This window comes from Rhodamnia argentea, chromosome 7 (assembly GCF_020921035.1).
Source record: "Rhodamnia argentea isolate NSW1041297 chromosome 7, ASM2092103v1, whole genome shotgun sequence".
Taxonomy (NCBI): domain Eukaryota; kingdom Viridiplantae; phylum Streptophyta; class Magnoliopsida; order Myrtales; family Myrtaceae; genus Rhodamnia; species Rhodamnia argentea.
The window spans coordinates 25,909,828-25,931,509 of NC_063156.1; the positions used below are offsets into that span (position 1 = coordinate 25,909,828).

Here is a 21,682-nt window from a genome sequence, read left to right on the forward strand (position 1 = left end):
ATCCACGTGTGTTGATTTAAAAAAAAATTGACACGTAATAGTAAAAAATTAATAAAAATGCCACGTGTCTTGTTTTGCCGGAATTGACACTTAAATAATATTTTTTTTGCCCGAATTGGCATTTCGGTGATCATTTTTCTCCGATGTGATACTTAAGTGATAAAAAAAAATATTAGCACTAAAGTGATCGCCGCACACAAATATTGACACTCCATGTGTTTTTCTGCCGCATAAAAAGTATGTTATATTGATTTTTGTACTTCAATGTTCTTTTAAATGTTGCTATTTCCTTTTGGTACTCATGCCAAGAATGTGTCCAAGTATGCAACTTAATTTGGGAGGCACTAAAAGAATGTGGTCCGTCCAATGCCCATCTAACTAGATTTTGGCATTGTAGTTAAAGAAAAGCATCTAATGAGTTCATGTTCACATTTGATTCTTGACCTTTTTCCTTTCCTCCAGAAAGAGGGTGGACAAAAATAGTGCTTATAATTTCTATATGTCTTTATAAAGATGTTTGAAAAGGGTTCTATCTTTATATTATTAAAAGTGGCGAAATAAGATATAAAAACTGGAGAATTCAAAATCAGCTGATGCTCTTAATTACGAACAGCAAGATCCCATCATTATGAACAAAGGGTACTTGTGATCCTTCTTCTCCCTATTAATGTCCACCTCCCACCACCACCACCATCACCACCATCGCCACCACCATTACACCGCCTTTACTCCGCCAACTAAAACCATCACTTTCAGAAATATAAAATCCCCGAAAAAAAAGAACAGACACCAAATATTAAGAGTGGATTTGGTTCAGCATTTGAAATGAGCTTTGGAGAAATGCAAATACCTTCAACCTAAAGGAGTTTAGAAAAATGTTAATTACGTTTGATAAAATCTCTTTTAAAAATGGATTTTGAGTTGAATGGTGTTTGGTAAAAACGACGTTCTAAAAGGGTTTTGAATACAATTTTTAAATATTTAATTAAAAAATTATATATTGAATCGGTAAAGAAGATAAACAGTAAAAAAAAAGGGCAAAATCTAAAATATAAGAAATTGATGCGGTTAATTTTGAAAGAAAAAAAAAACCCAATTTATTACACCCGTCCCCACGTTGGACGACGAATCTGGGACCGACCGACGACGACTATCGTGTCGGAGACAGTCACGCGTCTCTATATATAACAAGCCCAATTTATTACACCCAACTCACACTCACTACTCACTACTCACCCAACCAACTCTCTCTCTCTCTGGTCTCTGTGAAGAGAGAGAAGGGGAAGATAATGGAGGGCGTATCCGCAAATCTGTACCGCGCAATGCGGGCCTCCTGGCGGAGGCGGGGCTACGAGAGGCTGGCCGGGTCGGGCAGCCGGCGCGAGGACCGGGCGTATCTGGACCCGGCCCGTGGGAGGCGGGGGAGGAGGCGGTCCTGGCGGGTCAAGCTGACCCCCCGGGTGAAGCTGCTCCGGCTCGCGGCGTCGCCCCGGAGGTTCTTCCTCTGGCTCCGGGACGCCTACGTGAAGATGATGCTCGGGTTCGCGAGCTCGGGCATGCTCGGCAGCGGGTTCGGGTACGGGTGCGGGGTGTCCATCGGCGACTCCGGGGGCGCCGGGTTCGGGAGGGCCCCGGCGAAGGAGTACGACCAGAAGACGCTGGTGGAGATCTACAAGTCGATGCTTGTCGCGCACGGCCAGCCTCCGCCGCCGCGCGGAGCAGGGACGCTCGGCTCCGAGGTCGCTCGCCGACGGGTGAATTGACGAAATGGGCCACTCGGAATAACGGTGGGCTTTTTCCTTTTTTTACCACCCTTAATTAGGTGAAAATGTTGAATTTCACGCATTTCATTTTTTTTTTCTCTTAGAAGGAAGCGAAAACATTTTATTTTCACGAGCAAAATTAACCGAGTAGAATCTGTACAAGAGCAGCAACAACATCATCAATAAGACTCCTGTAGCCCTCGTTTAACACTTTGTTAACTATTTGTTGTCGGTAATTATGCGGTCCTTAATCATTTATATCCCTTAATGGTATCCGCACAGGAATAAGTGGAACTTGATCATTATAGTTATTTTATGGAGAAATTAAAAGCATATAGATGGGAAATTTTGGTCTTCAGGCAATAGACTCTCATTTTCTCTCCCACGAGTCAGTCTCGCGGTTCCCTCTCTTCCTCTCTATTTTCAAGCTTTTGGGAAAGGGTGAACGATCCTCGGGCCAACGCTTGGCTCGGGCGAAACATCCGTCCGCATTAGCAGCATGTGTCGCCTCATGGTCGTGAGTCGAACACCGGCCCCGTGACTATGGGAAAGGGAATTCAAGTGAACGTGGTGGGAGTTTTGACTTTCCCCTGTGCATGGTCAGTGATTCATTGAGAAACATTTACATTAACTGGGGCATAATATGTTTACCGTGCACGATTTTCTAATTTGCATAGTTTCAACTTATGGCAGGGTTAGTCCACTTGTTGTTTTTTTGGTAAACGTGGTTAAAAAAAAAAAGAAGCAAAAGCAAGGGAAGGTGACCGCCCGAGGCGACTGGTCCGCTTTCGCCGAGCCTGAACGCGTGTGTTTGGACCCGCTAAGGCCGGCCCGTCATCGGACGAGCTGCGAACCTGGATACCCGTCAAGTAGGGGTGAGCAAATAAGACCGCCCGAACCAGGACCGCCCAGACCGGACCGGGACAGGTGGTCCGGTTCTCGGTTCTAGAGGGAGCGGTCCGGTTCCCGGTTCTAGGGTGGTCCGCGGGAATCGGACCGCTCGGACCGGACCGATCGAAATTTTTTATTTTATTTTGATCAAGAAAACTCCATGCGCATGGAGTTTTCTCGATCTTGCCTTCTTAGTCCCCAAACAAAATCCTCATCTCGATCTTGCCTCAGTCTGTTCCTGAGCCGTTTTTTACCTAAAGGGAGATCGTTTTTGCTTGAATCCCATATGCATTTTGGAAACAATCTTGCAAAAAGTTCTCAACTTTGCCTTGAAAGACCCATTTTAGGAAATGAACTTGAATTTTTTAATGTAGTCTCTATATTTTTAGATCGGGACCCCAAGAATGGTCATTTTTTTGGCATGTGTTCAATCCAATGGAACCCGTGTCCGGTTCGTGAACGGACTAGCGGGAACCGCCTAGTGACCATCTAGGCATACAGCCGGTGTGATCTAAAGAGTGATCGTATAAAGAAAAAAGTACATCGTCGGTATAAGATCTGAGGGTGTCAAAAAAGCCCGAAATGGCCCGAACCGAATATTTTGGATCTTTTCGGTCCGGTTCTCTTCCGGCTTGGGTAATATGCAAAATATCATTGAACTGCCCATGGATGGAGGTCCAAAAAGGGAAGTAGCACGTTCATTGTGGGCTTGATATGCCCGGTCCATCGACTGGGCTTTCCATTTCTAATCAATCGGTCACCTGGAAAGCAATTGGAATTGGATACTACGAGAAAACTGAACTCAATTAAATCCTTTTGGCCTTAGATGCTTAGACGATTTCCGACCGCCGAGATTTTGCGATTTATCGCCCGACTTATTCGGCTTGTTAAAATGACCTCGACCTCCAATGTTCTTTCTCCTTCTTATAGGGCGAACTATCTCGATCGATCTTGGATTAGAAATCGTCAGCATTTCACGAAGAGTGGCAATTCGTGTTCACGGTCCGCGGTCGCGTGGCATCGGCATAAGCGTATGCTACAAAACAGGTCAAACCGAACAGGGCGTGATTTAATCGTGTCAATTCCTTTTTTTTGTTTGAATCTTCACATAGAAAGTCTACTATAATCGAATAAGGTATGAAAATTAATGGATTGACACAACACTATCCATGTAACGTAACTAGACAACAAGTTGAAGAGTCAACAGGATTGCATAACCCTCTGCAATACGAAATCAACCCGCCATCGGGAAATAAACATGAAATATACTAGATTTTTTTTATTTTATATTTATAATATCTGTTTGCAAATTGCCATAATCCAGCCACAAAATATAATCAAATCAAATTTATATAAATAAATAAATAAACCCTTTCGCAGTTAATTAAATATCTAAAATCTTAACGGTGAATAGCATGAAAAAATATAGCCTTATAGTAAATCAAGCCTAAATTGATTGCACCAAAAGCCAAAATCGTGGCATCAAACTTTTCATTTTTAATAATTCTCCTGCAGAATAGATCCGATCTCGAGGAGAGAGGGAGAGAGATTATTGAAGTTGTAAGTTATAACGAAAGCCTTGAGGCTTAAGGCACTCGCAACGTTGCTCGACCATCAATGTTCAACCTAACCCATTGCTGCTCTTTCTTTTCTAACGAAGTCAAAATCCTAGACACGGGAGAAAACGGCTCGAAGTATTTCCTTAATCGATTCGGTTTTGGGCCGGTAATCTGTTTTTAGGATTATTTATCTTCCCCCGTTAAATTTATTCTCGGGGATCATTCACCGTCGGATGAATGACGCCGCGTGTTTAGAGCTAGCCGCGTAATTAAATTTCTCCGCACGGCCGCATTGTTTATTCGGTCGAGTTATTTATCCAATTATTTGTACGAAGAAGATGAAAAAAGAGCATGGGATGCGGCAAAGGTTGCTCTTTGAAAGGAAAGGCGTAAAAGCCCAAGTGAAGAAAAAGAAAGGGACAAAAATGAGTTCCAAGGAATGCATCGGGGTGAGCATACCTTTCCTTAGCAGTAAAGGTGATACGCCTGTTCAATATTCACACGACCGAAAACCCACCCTCCCTCTCCCGTTCAATGCAAGGCTAGTCATCCATGTCCGAAACGGGAAATTCGCAAAAAAAGAAAAAAGATAAAGGAAAAAACTATGACCCGCCTCGGAAGATCGCGTTTGGTAAGGACGGAAACCGAGAGCGGAAGCCAAATACCGATCGGATCGTTCTAGCGATTGCCCGACACTTCAGTTCGGAGACGAGAAGGGAATTAAGATAGTCAAAATTATTCACATAAAAATGTCGAGATGTAGGACGGTATGAGTACGCGTAGCTTTCGGAGGGTTATTGACCGGGCGGCACTTATAGACTTTGTCAACGGATATGAAGTGAGCAACAAGCCTGCCGCGGCCGATGGGGAGGCACTTGTTTTTTTTTTTTTTAAAGCTTTCCCTTCGCTTAGAAGAATCGCAAAATTTGATTACCGTTATAATTCAGAGTAACCTTTTTCTCTTCTTCTTCTTTTCAAAATTTAATTTATTAAAAAGTGTACTTGACCATATGTAAACATCGCATATGACCACGTCATCGTTGTAGGCATACTATTTTTTTTTTTTTTTATATTAAAATAAAAGATCATCGCCGCTAAGAGAATAATTGTTTGACTTAGGCTGATGATAACACTTTTTTTTTTTTTTTTCGAGTAATCGGCGAAATGGTAAAAACTCGCCGAGTAGAAACCGTTTGGTAAAAATCTCGTGATTTTTAACTTCGAAACAATGAGACGCATCATCTTTGATCAAGGCCGCTCAAAGAGAATAATGATCGATGACTTATATGTCTCGAGACACTTTTCCATATTAATTGTAGAATTTCCTACTTTTCGAAGCATCGTATGTATGATTTCTAGTCGGTTGGTTGAGGGCGTCGCGCATGACAAAACTTATGGAGCAAAAATTTATTTGATAACACAACTTCCAGGAGCAGAAATTTGTTTGGTTATGCAGCTTCATTTTTTTTTACTTTTAGAGTTTTTTTCTTTTGTTCGAGAAGTTGTGTCGGACATTCTTGATTGCAAATCTCTCCGCTTATATTTTATAAACTCTTTTCCAGTAACAATAATCCTACAATTTTTATATTATTTTTCGCCTCTTCTACCTTGAACGTGTCCCGGTCAATTTCATCCTGCTCAAGATAAAAGGGAGCCTTTATTATATTTATTCACGCTATAAATTTTCAAAATCTAATATGAGCAGATAGCCGGGAATACGACGTCAGCGGCCACGCACGCCCAACGGCTAGCGTAGCGAGTTGGGGGGAAGCGAAACGTCAACTCGACCCTTCAACTTTCTGTCCGCGCTGCGTGACGCCGCACTCTTCTCTTGCTACTCTTTGAGTCAAATGACGACGCACGAAGAAAGCCAACGGCTATCTTTCCGTGCCCGCCAAAACGTTCCTTTTTTCTATTTCACGCAAGAAAGATTGGCAATCGCCCTCGCGCCAACTTCGAGATGGAGAAATACGACGTCATTTCTATCCAATTATTTTCTTGTTCATTGGGCTCACGTGCATATGACACGTGAGAGCGGTACGCCACTTTTTCGATGGCCTTACTTTGAATCCTATTCACCGTCCACGCGCCTTCGGCTGATTTTAGTTAGAAATTACCGACGTGGATGCCAGCTGTCCTGTGTGGCACGATCGGTATTGGTATAAATATTTTTTTATAATTTAATATTTCTTGATTTTTTTATTTTCACTTTTTCTCTTTTCCTTCTTCTTTTTTAAATTGTGGTCGGCAAGGGTCGCGGCCCTCGCCATGGCCTAGTCCGGACCATCGCGGCCATGGGCGAGAGTCTGCCTAGCCCATATCACCATGACCTCACCCTAAGCCATGACCCTCTCCGACCACAATAAAAAAAAAAAAAGTAAATAAAGAAAAGAAAAATAAAATAAAAAGTGCAAAAAATAAGATATTATTAAATATTCTCTACATCGGCACCGGTTGTGTCACGTAGGACAATCCGCGTTTATGTCAACGATTTTTGATCAAAATTAACTCGACGGACTCAATTAGCAAAATGTGAAAAAGTTTAAGACCCAATCGACACAATTGAAAAGTGTAGAGCTCAATTGACAAATTAAAAAGTTTATGATTAAATCTGTATAGGTGTAATAGATTTGAGACTATTTTGATAATTTTCCCGACAAACAATTGAAAAGTTATTTTACCTATGCGCCGTATTCATACCTTATTAGAGGAAACGTTCTTTTACCCGACCTTGACAGAACTTCTCTTTTGTTTGATGGAGAAATCCGTCTCTATAAATTAGAAGAGATAAGTGTGTTGGAAGTTCTTGAAATTTGTTACGAAAGTGCAATTAAATTATAAAACTTTCAAAATATGTTATTGAGCCATAAAATCTGCCGGAAAGTGCAATAAAAAGGGTGCCGGTGTGCCCACTATGTCGTCTCTTGGTGGCACAAAGCTCATACGAGTGAAAGAGGACTGTTGGCTAATCTTCTCCGTGCACATATAATACGAAACCCTTTCCTTAAAACGATAAGAGCAGGCCGAACCTTTGAACTCGACTGAAGTATCCCAAACCTAAATTGAGCACGCGACAACCGCACTTTCTTCGAACTCGCCCTCGCTTCACTTCACGTCACGTCCCCTTCACAATTCTCGACTGAAGTATCCCAAACATAAACCGAGCACGCGACAACCGCACATTCTTCGAACTCGCCGCCTAGGAAAATCAAAGATGTGTTCGGGATTTGATAGATTAGTTTTAGATGATCATAGTTTCTTCCACAAGAGAAACTGCCCTCGCTTCACGTCACGTCCTCTTCTCAATTCTTGACAAATTCGAAGTCTTTGTCCGAGACATCAACTCGATGCAATGGAACATGTTGGTTCTCTCTTGTTTGTTCCAATGGAACGCGTTAACCTTGGCTTTTAGAACAAGCCATCGCCATGTCCTACAAAAATACTGATGCGACTGTTAGAGGTTGTGGGATTAATACGAGCGAAGCGAAATTTGGACGGTTTAGAGGTTTTTGACACCATTTTAACACGGCGGGCGACATTTCGACTCTAAGCTTGACAATCATCGTACTTTCGGTCTGCTTTTCAAGAGGATAATTAGTAATGTTGAATTCATACCATCGTTATTGCGCTCATAGGATATCAAGAACGGTAGATTTCTTTCACTTTTGTCCTTTGGAAGAAAGTTGTGTGGACATCCTATCGAGAGAGTGACTTGAATTTAATAAAGAAAATGTTGACTTGTGAGAAAACTTGAAAACCCCTAAACGTGGTGTCGCTTCCGAGATCAATTCTTAGAGAAAAACAGAAATCGTTGCTTTACATCAATCGTGGTGTTATCTTTTTTTCATTGGCCGAAATGAAATCTTCGAAGAAATATATAACTTCAAGATAATAATAAGAATTTCGCAAAGTAAATAAAATAAATAAATCTAAAAATTGAATAACCTCGATATTGTTTATGGAGACTAGCTCGTTCCATAAAGACGGATCTGTCAAAGCATCAAACGTGTTAATTAGGTAGGCCCTAATTAAACGCGGCACTATGATTGGACCTAATTTATTGTTCGGGATAAGTTAATTATAAAAAAAAATTTATATAAATCGCCAAATTGATGATCGGGTATACGCGGCAATAAACGAATTGGATGTGTTACTTCCATTGGTTAATTTAAAACTCTTTACAGTCTTGCCCATCTTAAATAGCAAAAACTGAATGACATATATGATGTCATATACCTTGGACTGATATTCAAAATTTTCTAACGAGATTGCGCAAATAAAGGTAAGGGAAAAATCCAAAAAAGGGCCCGAAGTCTTCATGTTTTCTCAAATAAGGGCTCCAAGTGAGTGTTGTTTCAAAAAAGGGCCTGGAGTCTTCATTTTTTTTCAAATATAGGCCTCAAGTGAATACTGTTTCAAATAAGGGCTTGAAATGATCATAAAATTTCAAAAAAGGGCCCGAGTTAAGGGTATTTTAGTCTTTTCACTTATTTAATTTTTTCCTTTTTTATTATTCCTTTTGTTTTCTGTTTTCTCACCACCAAAGCATATAACAATTCTTACGCAAAAAAAAAAAAGTTGAAAATTGAAAATATTTTTCCCACAATTATTTCACTTCACGCGAGCTCGTTCAATTAGAAGAAGAACCCGAAACCCTCGGCGAGGAGACCGGAAAACGGCGGCAGCAGCGGCTCCGCCTCGCGGCGTCGTGGCCGGCGAAGGGTGCAAGAAGAAACCCTTCTCCCGAATCGCCCGCTCCTCCGCCTCGGGATCCAAGCCGAGGCTCTCGACTCTCTCGTCCGGGGTGTAATTTGCCGCGCGGCCGCGGCGGCGGCGGCCGAGGCGGACGACCGGGTGAACGGGTCGTGGATCGCCGGGGTCACCGGGCCGAGGACGAGGGACGGGAAATCGAGGATGCTCGGGGAGAGGATCTCCGGCTTCCGAGGCGAGAACCCGGGGCCGGCTGGGCCGAGAAGGGGACGAGGGGTTGATCTTGAAGTTCTTGAGGGAGTTCGGCGCTCGTAGAGCTTGAACCCGGATCCGGAACCCGATTTCTTGGGTGTTGACTTTATGGGGGGGGATGTTGTGGATCTTGGAGGCCGAGGGCGGCGTGGGGTCGGGCTTGGGGGCGGTGGTGGTGGGGGATCCGGTGAGCATCCGAACGACCCGCTTGAAGGAGGAGGTGTCGGCACGGACGAAGGTGGTCGAGTAGGGGTTGGCGGGTTCGAGATCGGGTCGGGGGTTTGGGAGAGGGGCCGAGGCGGGGGTGGTGTTGGTGGGGGGCTAGTCCACCGGGGTTAGCGGCGGTTCTTGACCCGGGCGACCCGGCCCGATCCCGGGCGACGGCCGCTGGTCCCCCGATCCGGGCGGGGACCGCCGATCCTCGCCCAGATCCGGAGAGGGCGGAGGCCCTCGCCTCGGCCACCGGGGTCACCGGCGACCCCGCCGACCTCGCCCCGCCCGCCGACCCCCCCCACCGGCGGTGGGCCGCGGGCCACGGGCGGGAGGGGCGACCCTCCCTTTGTGCGGGAGTTTTCTTTTTTTTTTTAATCGGGAAAAAGAAGAAAAATGAATAAAAAAATTAAAATGTGAAATGACGCAAATGCCCTTCAGGCCGGACCCTTTTTTTGAAACATTATGAACACTTCGGGCCCTTAATTGAAACATACTATGTCACTTTGGGCCCTTTTTTGAAACATAGTTCACTTTGGGCCCTTAATGGAAAAAACATGAGGACTTCAGGCCCTTTTTTGAAATTTTCCCCAAAGGTAATTAGACTCCGATTGAGGAAATTAGAAATTTGAGAATGTTGAAAGGCTGGAGACCATTCGAGCAAAAAAAAGGAGGCCGAGACACCAGCCGTACGCGGAGTTTCTACAACTGAATGCTCCGACCAAAAAACAAATACAAAAGGAGAAAAGGCTCCGTGTTTTTTTTTTTTCTTGTCACTTTTTCTTTTCGGGGAACTTGTTTGGAATTATCCGGAAAATAAAGAGGTTTGGACAGTGCGCGCCAGGCTGGAACTGGAAGGCTATATAGCCTTGAGGTGCACGGACGGGGGCAGCAATCTGCTGCTACGTCGCCTAGGCGAGGAGAGCGCACCTCAGCGAATTTAACAGCTGTTTCGTGCAGGTGTACCGTACGCCTGCAAAGGGATTTTTAGATCACGAGGCTGCCCAAAATATCTGCCAGCTGGCGTAATCATACTGGTCTGACCCCCGACGCTGGCAGGTCCAAAGTCTTTCCCCCTCCACCGCTGATATTGCCCTGGATGCTACTGCGCCTGCGGCTCTGATGGTTTCTGATGACGCGCTTTCTTTTCCGGTGCGCAGAGACTTTTTTTTCTGACCTTTTTGAAGCACGTATTTTCTATTCGGTCCCTATCTTTACGCAATTACCGAATTAGACCCCGTCCGAATTGATTCCTTTCTATTTTTCCAATTAGTTTTTTTTTTTTTGGTAAAAAGTAACCAATTAGTTTAACCCTTCTTCGACCAAAAAAAGGTTATTAATAATTATTTAACCCTTCCATGTTTTTTTTTGATCGAGAATCCTTCCAATTCACGCACTTTATTTTCTTCACATTCGAATATCCTTAAAATTTTCTAATTCTCAAAGATTTATTAGTGGATTATATATAAATCTTTCATAACTTTTTTAGAACCAAATCGACGCAAAAATGACTGCATTTCTATACTATTAAGCAAGTAAAATAGTTTTTGACCAAACAAAAAAAGAAAGTAAAATAGTTAAAATAAAACATGTCTTAAGATATACTATTAATTGTTCATACACGATATGAGTGGGTTGATCATAAAAAAATTCTCTTCGGATAATCGACAAATAGTGATATGGGTTTTCGAGGTTAAGATCTTCTATTTTATCATTCTAATAGCACTATTTACAATTTCAATATCATAATTTTTATTAGTAGAGATTGAAAAACCAGGCTTAATTGGTTCAAGTCGTAAATTGAAGGGCTTGATACAAAAATTATATAAATTTAAGTGCGTGCTTGTAATATAACAAATTCAATAATTTAAAATTCAATGAATACTCATATGTCATTACAAATTTTCTTCCCTTTTTGTTTCAAACGAGGTTAAAGGAATTACGAGCGAATGGTGGATAAGTTGTAATATAATTCAATTTATAGGTAAGCATTTCTTGTAAAATATGAGCAACACCCAAATCCCTCGAGCAAAAAGGGAAAGAGAATTCAGCCGTACCCAAAAAAAAAAAAGATTTGCTCCCCATGGACACGCTTTTTTCTTTTCGAAAAAAAAAAAAAAGGACACGCTTTTTTGTTGTCGTTTTTCAATTTTTATGTTTTTGTGAGGGTGAGATCGTGTGCGAAAGTGTGCAACATTACAAGATGAGAAGCACAGATGGGGTCCGTAGATTCTGTGGGTCCCATCACGACTTGGGGTTCCGTTTTAGTCCTGTCGAACCAAAAAAAATCAACTTTTTATTTATTCCCCCTTTTAACTCTGCAAACTACTTTTTAATTGATCTTCTTGAAAAAAAAAAAATGAGAAATGAAATTTCTCATATATGTGCATGCTTTTTCTTATGTCCTTTTTTTGTTTGTCGGATTTCTTTTGTCCTTTCGCTAAATGAAATTTTAGCAAATCCATATCCGTGAAATAATATAGAGAGAAAATTCATTCACTGCTTAAGATGCAGTATTGCAGAGAGCAAAGTTATTCCGATTCCATTAATAAAACACTCGGTAAGATACAGAATTAGTGTTAATGCAGCTTAAAGCAAGATGCTCACGTAGAAGAAAATGAACAATCAAAGAAATAGTGATTTTATTTCTTTTCTAATTGCGTGGTCTTAGACTCACTGCGCGGGAAATCAAGAGCTGAGGAGTGGAATACCCAATCAAAGAGCACTCCATACAACTCGGGCTCTATCTATCTAATTACTATGTGTTAATTTACATGTTAATATTTTCATCTAACGAATATTTCAAGTTTGCTGCATTTTTCAAACACTAAATTGCGCATGCTGCAAAATTTTGATAGCATAGCTTGTATGAGGGGAAATTGCCCAAAAAGTCATAAACTTTTTAATTATTTTTTTTTGTAGAAAGAAAAATCTTTATTTCATATTACAGAAGCATACATCACTCCAAAATAAAAATGAAAATCCCATAAAGCAAGTAAATCTTAAAAGTAAATCAATTCGGTCCAGCTTGTAGAAACTTGCTCATTATTCAAGTACAGATCTAACATTGCATCGAAGCACAACCATCGGTTGATCAACGAATCTTGCATCGTCATAAATGATAAACATACACCGAGAAGTTCCTCTCTAGCGGCAACGGTGTTGCCAAAAGGCGGTGCACGCATAGGTTCGGCATCCCTAGTACCATCACCGCGTAGAGATAACAACAACCTTAACAGGTGGAAATAGTATAAAAAAATGTCTTGCAAATCTCAGATCTATTTCTAGATTGGAATAGAATAACATCGATTTCTAAATTTAACTCTAGATTGGGAGAGAGTAATTGCAAAAGGACACCCGTTGATCACAAAATCATTTTCAGATAAGCCGATTGACAGAGAAAAGCTTTGACAATTTGTAGAGCGCTTGACAATCCGGAGCAAACACCCAGAGCCGGAGTGAGCAGATTCTTCCGACGCACTTGCGTTTCGATCTTCGAAGAGATTAGATGTCGATCGTGACTTCACAAAATTAACGAATAAATTTATTGAAAAGAACAAGTATAGGGAAAAACAAGCAATATAGATAAAAGGAAGATGGGGAGGGAGGGAGAGAGAGGGTCTCTCCCTCAATTTTGCTAATTGAGTTTTAGACATTTTTATATTTTTTTAATTCAGTCTGTTAGGCCAATCTTGACAGAAAATCGATGACATATATGCCTACCGTCATACATGACACGGTTGGCTTAACAACTTTTTCGAACATTTTCATTAATTTTTTATCTTTTTTTTTTATGAGTTTGTCTTTATTTTGGTTAGTGAGGGTTGCGACCCTCACCTATATCTGAGCAAGCCACGGCCAGCTAGCCTCGCTCCGTGATGGTCAGGGGCAGGGTGTCGTGGCCCTTGCCTGCCACGGTAAAGAAAAGAACGAAACAAAAATAAAATAAAAAATGCCATTAAAGATTATTCACATTAACTTCGATCATGCTAAATAGGACCGTCGGCATCCACGTCAATTTATGATTTTTTCAGCTAAAATTAGCTGGATGAACTTAATTATCAAAACATAAAAAAGTTTAAAACTTAATTGAAAAAATTAAAATGTTTAGAGCTGAATCAATAAAAATAGAAATAGTTTAGGATTTTTTGAATAATTTTCTCCTCGTATAACTACATATTGGTCGAGAAAAAAAGTCAAATTGCACCTTAACAGAGAGAAGTGTTTCTAAGTATTTTGTGGATTGCAAAATGAATGTGAGGAATTACGACCCCGTTACAACGCGAGAATCTTTCTTTTGGTGGATCATAGAAGAAGAGCAGCTTGCTTTAAGGGTGTCCACTGAAAATGGTTATCGTATTGAAACAGGGACGCGGGTGCTTTTCCGCATCCCCTGGCGTGCCATAACATGATGTAATGATCAATAAGAGAATTTCTTTCTTATAAATCGAAGGACGGGTCAAGACGATCAACGCTTCTCTAGATTTATTGCATTTTTACTAATTTAATATTAAACCTTTTTATGAGTTTTCAATTGAATTCATCTTGTCAATTTTAGCTACAAAATGTTGATGTAGACGCCGGCCGTTTTACGTGACACGATCGGCCAATGCCGACATGATAAAATTTTGGTAATCTATTTTATCTTTTTTGAATATTTATTAATTTTTTATTTTCCTTTTTTTTTTTTTATTAACTGCGGCCGGTGAGACTCGCAATGAAAAGAGGGAAAAAAAAGAAAAGAAAGAGTAAAGAAAAGAATAAATAAATACCTTACCAAAAAAAAAAGAAAAGAATAAATAAATAATTCAAAAAAGAAATTAAAATTTGTTTACGTTAATGCTAGCCGCACCGCGTATGGCGGCCGGCATCCACGTTGACAATTCCCACCAAAATTGGTCATATAGACTCAATTGAAAAAACGTAAAAAATAAAATAAAAAATAAGACTCAATTGGTAAAATTTTCGATCAAAAAAATTGGCATAATCAAAATCTTTAGGGTTGGATTAATAAAAATGTAATAGATTTATGACCTTTTGAAATTTTTCTTGTAGATGTTACCACGAGATTCTACTGGAGAGTTAGGAGGAGACAAGTCGTGCCGATTTGTTTCAGGTCGAGAACCAGAGTTGGTACCCAAGGCAAAATACATCTCAAACTCAAAGCAGGCTTATATGATCCGAAACACATTGAATTCACTCTCGAACGAGATCATGACCAGCAATGACATAGACGATGCGGTCACGCTCCAAATGTATTGCCTTCAGCAATCTTGCACGCCGTATGTTCTTCTTCCTAGGACAAATTGCTTGAAACTACACGCATTTCTCAGTCGTTTTCCTCTCGGCCGACAGGATCCATCCATTTTGACTTGCGGAAGCTGTCGTCTTCTTTAACCCTCTTGGATCATCTAAATTACGCGTGGCTGCATTTCCGCGGACGTTTTCTTCTCACGCCCGTAATTATACTTAAACAAGAGGGTAAAATAAATTACTGAGAACTTAGTTAAAAAATTCGTTTGAGATGGCCCTTCGAATCTTACTCTTCAACATCGTTCTTAAACACTTGGTCGAGCGAATTTTTATATTAGAGTTGTTGCGGGCAGTCGAGTTGGTTCAACGTTAGGATCAAACCGAACCGATCTTGCACGATAGGTTCCATGACGGTGTGCGTAGGGCCTGTTCGACCTTGAAACCGGTCTTGAATGGGCCGAATCGATTTCAAGATTCGAGTCGCTTAAATTGATAATCGACTCCGACGCGATTTCAGATTTTTAGTTTCAAATGTCATCAATAGAACCGATCAAATCCTAATTAATGAGACATTTCGTATCACGAGTAAGCCCTAATGACCCCACCACGTCGATGATTAAACAAAACGAAAAACTATAGTGATTGGATCACATGCCCACGTTGGACGCACACATCGATATTTCCTACTTCGGATAAATAATGAAGATGCACTTTGCTGTACATTCTAGGCCTACTCTACCCATCTTCATCCTAGCGCACCTAGAAAAAGCCACGTATTTCCGTTCCAATAAATAATTCAAGCATGCTTCTAGAATTTTGGCTTTTATCAGTTTCGTTCCACAAAAATTAAAATTGGCAAAAAAAAAAAAAATTATTTCTGTAGTTATTTTTCTTAACTTCGGACTTTCCGCCTTTCGCCATAATTATTTAAAAACTAAAATGCTTCTTTTTTCGTTTTAGCGGGAAACTTAGAGGCAATTGTCACGGGCCGGAAGATTGTGATCGACCCACGCGGCGACTCGGGCTTCCTTTGGATCGTTGGAGCGCTAAGCCTTTTCTCTATTTTCTAACTTGGACTCTCTCTCGAGCTAAGCCTTTTCTCTATTTTCTAACTTGGATCGCGTAGAGAGAGAGAGGCTCTGGAGAGGAATGCTTTCTATTTCTTTTGTGGATTATCAAATGAGAAGGAGGACTCCCATTTATATAGGAGGGGGCCTCAGATTATAACCGTAGATCTAGATCTCATCCAACGGCCTGGACTTCATCTACCGACTCCCCAACCACCGACAATAAATAGGAAGGTTCCAAAACTTTGCCAAATTACCGACTCGCCCGTCCCCGGAAACCTTCTAGAATATTATAGAAACTAGTAGAAAACCCTATGGGACCAAGACACAGCAAGTCTAAGGGCATCTCTCGGCCATCCGGACGACCGGTTGGGGCACGAAAACTTCGGCTCGTGTCACAATCATCCCAAACTAGAGTCCTGGTTTTATTTGGACAGTTGTCTTAATTCCTTTAAAAACTTTCGATTTAGGTCCGATCTCATTAATATCCCGAAAACTTTTTTGATTCTATAAAGAAACCTCAACTTTCACTCTAGTCCCGCATCTGTTAATATGTCCAAAAATCGCCACCGATTCCTTCAAAATTATTGACATCAGAGTCAGCAAAAGTTCATCATCATAACATGTATCTACAGCAACAACCTCCCAATGTGGATAGTCTTGAAAAAATCAATGCCATATTTGGATTGGTAGGTAGATTCGAAACTAGAATGAAAGTCGGGGATTTAGTTTTAAACAAAAATCATAGCAAATTCGATATTAAGTTTAAAGTTGAGAGCTTTTTAAGAAATTAGCCCATAAAAATATTATGACTGTAGTAAAATTTGTACATAAATTATTTTGTTTTTATACGCAGCTTATACGGGCGGTTCCATGACGTCCTCATGACACAAGAAAAGAAACAGTTGGTCCAATCTCATTTAATTTTCGAACTTTTTTTTGTTTGTAAAGAAACCTCAACTTTCACTATATTCCCGCATTTGTCAACACTTCAAAAAATGGCCACCGATTTATTCAAAATTACCGACATCGGGGTCAATAAGAGTTCATTATCGTAACACGTGTCTTTACATTAGCAACCACCCAATGTGGATAATATTGAAAAACCCAATGCGATATTTGGACGGGTGGGCAGATTTGGGACTAGAGTGAAAGTTGGGGATTTGTTTTTAACAAAAAATCGGAGAAAAATTGACATCGAGTTTAAAGTTGGGAGTTTTTCAATGAATTAGCCGGTAAAAATATCATGACCATAGTAAATTTTGTACATAACTCATTTTGCCTTTATACCCAGCTTATACAGACGGCTCACATACGTCATCATGACACAAGACAAGAAACAGCTGGTCCAATCTCATGTAAATTCCAAACTTTTTTTTGTTTGCAAAGAAATCCCAACTTTCACTTTAGTCCTGCATTTGTCAACACGTCGAAAAATCACCACCGATCCCTTCATAATTATTGACATCAAGATCACTAAGAGTTCATTATCATAACTCATGCCTTTACAACAGCAATCTCTCAATTTGGGCAATCTTGTGACGAGTGGGCAAAGTCAGGACTAAAGTGAAAGTTTGGGGGGTTTGTTTTTAAACATAAATCGGAGCAAAATTGATATTGAGTTTAAGTCGGGGAGTTTTTTTTTTGTTTTTGAGGAATTAGACCGAAAAAATATGACGATTATAATTAATTTTATATATAACTTATTTTGCTTTTATATACAATCTATACAGACAGCTCGCATACGTCATCGTGACACAAGACAAGAAATAGCTGATCCTTCTACAATGCTCTGCCAAGCAAGCAGGATAGACACCTACACATACCACAAAATAATATTATTACATGCTCTTTTATTTGCCCTTTTCCTTATTTAAGTAGATTTTTTTCCATTTTTATTTGTATTTGTAATATGCATATCCATAATTTATTTTATGTATAGGCCGGGGATTTGTATGGTGGGAAAACGCGATACAAAAGCTGGAAAAAGGAAAATAAAAAGAGAGAGAGAGAGAGAGAGAAACTTCGTCCTTTCTCTCTCCGCCTCTCTGTCTCTCACCACCAGTGAGTCTCTCTCCACTATTGTTCTCTGCGCTCTCAACTTCTCCGCACAGATAGAGAGAGAAAGGGTTAGAGAGAGGGGGGGCGAGCATTGTGAGGCCTCCGCGCAGTCGCCGCCGTGATGGGTTCCATTCCTCCGCGGCTTCTCCCCCACGCGCCGCTTCGGTGTCGCTTGGTTCGCACGGCAATGGATTCGCGAGCGCGTCGGTTCTGATTGTGCGGCGAGCGGAAGCAAGAGATTGATTCTTCTTCTCTCGCTCTCACTCTCTTCCCGATTCGATTTCGATTCGGCATTAGGTTTTTCTGCGTGGTCCTGCTCGGAGCGCTGGCGGACCTAAAAGCGACCCTATCCTTCCTGCGCTCGTCTCTCTCGTCGATTCTGGCCGATCGATTCGATTTCAAGTCGAAGAAGAGGAAGCGGCGAGGGATTTTCACTGCTAAGATGCTCTGGATTCTGCGGTTCTCCGGCTTCTTCTCCGCCGCGATGGTCATGGTCGTCCTCTCCCCTTCTTTCCAGTCGTTCCCGCCCGCCGTTGCCACTCGCTCCTCTCGCCTCGACGGTGGCCTCCAGCTTCCGGCGGACGCCACCGCCCTCGGCTCGCCCGAGCGGTTCTCGTTCCGGAGAGCCTCTGCATTCCGCAATGCTGATGAATGCAGCTCCGTCGACGCCTCAATATTGGGCGGAACCAGCGTCTGCGATCCTAACCTGGTCCACGTCGCGATTACTCTCGATCTGGAGTACCTGCGTGGTTCAATCGCGGCCGTGCATTCGATTCTGCAGCACTCCAATTGTCCGGAGAGCATTTTCTTCCACTTCCTGGTGTCGGAGACCCGCCTCGAAACCCTAGTGCGGTCCACCTTCCCTCAGTTGAAGTTTAAAGTGTATTACTTCGATCCGGAGATCGTGCAAGACTTGATCTCGACCTCAGTGAGGCAAGCGCTCGAACAGCCTCTCAATTACGCGAGGAATTACTTGGCTGATTTGCTCGAACCCTGCGTCAGCAGGGTGATTTACTTGGATTCTGATTTGGTCGTCGTTGACGACATCTCGAAGCTGTGGTCGACCAGTCTGGGCTCGAGGACGATCGGCGCGCCTGAGTACTGCCATGCGAACTTCGCCAAGTACTTCACCGAGGGCTTCTGGTCAAACTCGCGCCTCGCCGGCGCGTTCGCTGGCCGGACGCCGTGCTACTTCAACACGGGGGTGATGGTGATAGACCTGAACAAGTGGAGGCGCGTGGGGTACACGAAGAGGATCGAGCGGTGGATGGAGATCCAGAAACGGGATCGCATCTACGAGCTAGGCTCGCTGCCGCCGTTCCTCCTGGTGTTCGCTGGGCACGTGGCGCCAATCGAGCACCGGTGGAACCAGCATGGGTTAGGTGGTGACAACGTCAGGGGCAGCTGTCGGGACTTGCATCCTGGCCCGGTCAGCCTCCTGCATTGGTCCGGCTCCGGCAAGCCGTGGCTTCGGCTCGACTCGAGACAGGCGTGCCCGTTGGACTCGCTCTGGGCACCCTACGACTTGTACGGACACCCCCCCTGATCGAGAAAATTTGGGCGACCCAGAAGCATGCGACAGTGGTGCATTTGGAGGCGGGGTTGACATCACCTGGTAAATTGAAATTGCCATTCGAAGGACTACTGCTACTGTTAAGTCTCTTGATTTGTCCTTAATCATGCGATTGTGCTCGATCGATCGTTCTTTCTTTCTGATTTTTTGTTCCTTTTTACTTTTGTTGTTTCTATTTTCCTCCCCTTCATTTGCGGGTAATTTTTTGATGTATGTTTAATTGTGCTTTTGGGGCTACAGGATTTTTAGTTAGACTTTCCTGAACTTCACATTGTTGTTAATGGATCTCTCTGGCCACTTGTATTCGATTCTCTCATTGTCCGTTCTGGAAATAAAAGGGGTGACGAGAAAGATATTCATGATGCGCATTCTATAGTTCTATGCACCTGTTTATTTGGTCAAAGACTAAAGACTCTCCATTCACTTTGTTTGTTCAATCTGACGCCTTAGCTAATAGACCCAAGAGACCCAAGAGGTTGAAAAGACCTCTGTTTCACCGGAGTGGGACTGAGACACACCTCTGATGTTATACGAAAATTCTTCCGGTGCTCTTAAATCTGCCTTGAGAAAGCTGTTGATTGACTCGGGTTTATGGTGAGATAAGGTGATGCCCAATCTTGTATCTATGTTGCTATTTCCCTTAATTGTGTGCAAGCTCCTTTTGACTTTGTAGTTCAATCTATTTGCTGTAGCCCATCTTTAATTGTAGACATGGCTCGGAAGACAAGTCTTCTGTTGCTTTCGAGTGATCGGATATCAAGCTGATGAGGCGTTTGAGTCGATGACTTGATAGAGAGTCATTGGACGATGCTGTTCACTGAACTTCGGCATAAGAGTGGATAAGGGAAAAGGACACATTTGCTTAAGGGCTCTTGGAAGATTGTTATGTGAGTGGATAGGGATGATCTCCTACGTGTCCAATTTGCCAATCTGGCCTATGGTTTCTGCTTGAGCTCTTTTCTGAGATTTCTCAAGTTTTTGTTTTGTCACAGAGGCGGGCTCGTGAAGCCGGCTTTAGTTTCAATCCAATGCATTGGAAGAATCTGAAGAAAGGCTGAAATCTTTTGAGGTTTTTGCTTTGGTGGCAGCGGCGGGATACTTGTGAACCACCTCCCAGACTGTCCCTTTGCACTTTGCTCATTTGGGTGACCTTTGGAGATGGTTCCGTGCTGGATGACATAACCACGACACTGATTATATCAAAGAGTTAATTTATTCAATTTCGATGCGTTTTCTATGTCGTTGCTTTTTATATCCCCAGAAGTAGAACTCCATTATTCAAACCTCATCTGGTGTCAAGTCAATAATTGAGTGTTTGATAGAGGATTTAAACCATTAGTGGGTTTTTTTTTTCCTCATTTTGTAGGGAAATTTCCGAAATAGGGACAGCAATTAATATCTTATTAGCCATGTGGTATTCTCTGTTTGGTTACAATCTTGTGAGGCTTTGTCATTTTGTATTAGACATACATGAATAAGACTTCATACGATTCCCTTTTTTTCCCTTTCCTTTCATTGTTCATTTGTTTATGCATTCTTGATAATTTTTCCCTTTCTGGGAGAGAGTGATTGACGTTCTCCCCCCAAACAGCTAATATCACATGTGGCTACTTGCTTGGAGCATCATGGAATTAAAGGCGTTACATGTGGCCAGTCGGGGCCAGAGCTGGCTGTTCACGAAACCATTTAGGCTTTGAAAATCATTTCTTTATTGGGGTTCAAGGAATAGATGCTTTGACCTTGCTAATGCTTTGGAACGGAAGGGCTACGCGGGTGCTTGTTGGCGAGACATCGTTGGGCGGTGATTATTTCAATCTGGGGTTTCTCTTTTGGTACGATATGCATCCATGATCATTGACTAAGACAAGGCAACTGACGCTGGGGGCCTACGCAGTTTTTTCCCGTTTGTTCTTTTATCTTCGAAATCAGGAAATAAAGATTTATATGATAAAGACAGCTTTGTTGTTAATCTTTAGCGTTATACGTACTAATAAAGCCTCTGTTCTTTTTTTGGTAATAGTTATTTGGTGTTTGGCAAGACTATTCTGGAAGCAAGAGCTTGGATGGGGGAGTCTCATGGAAGCTAGCCGTCGTCTCATTGCCCGAAGCCAAGTCTAATGGGCTGGACGTGGCCAGTTTCGGTTCAGGTTCAGGAACCGGCGGTTCCAGTTCCTAAAAAAGGTGGAATCGGAACCAGCCCTTCAAACCGTAGGCCTGGTCAACGGGCCGGTTTCGGGCCCCGGTCAACGGGCTAGTTCTGGGCCCTGATTTATTTTGGCATGGGCTCATACATCCTTGTTACTTTAAGATTGCCGATGAAAGACTCGGGGATGAGAAAGAGAG

General features: G+C 42.2%; 2 protein-coding genes and 1 pseudogene across 2 annotated transcripts; 2 read left to right on the forward strand and 1 right to left on the reverse strand.

Moving 5' to 3' along the window:
• Nucleotides 1-1,322: 1,322 nt before the first annotated feature.
• On the forward strand, nucleotides 1,323-1,763 carry LOC115729661. The gene has a single exon (XM_030676960.2). It carries the CDS (start codon nucleotides 1,323-1,325, stop codon nucleotides 1,761-1,763), a length of 441 nt encoding a protein of 146 aa, XP_030532820.2.
• Nucleotides 1,764-8,755: 6,992 nt separating this feature from the next.
• Nucleotides 8,756-12,593, reverse strand: LOC115729660 (annotated as a pseudogene).
• Nucleotides 12,594-17,714: 5,121 nt separating this feature from the next.
• On the forward strand, nucleotides 17,715-19,703 carry LOC115742440 (probable galacturonosyltransferase-like 7). Its single transcript, XM_030676725.2, has one exon. The coding sequence runs from the start codon at nucleotides 18,209-18,211 to the stop codon at nucleotides 19,310-19,312; it is 1,104 nt and encodes a 367-aa protein (XP_030532585.1). The 5' UTR covers nucleotides 17,715-18,208; the 3' UTR covers nucleotides 19,313-19,703.
• The last annotated feature ends 1,979 nt before the right edge of the window (nucleotides 19,704-21,682 follow it).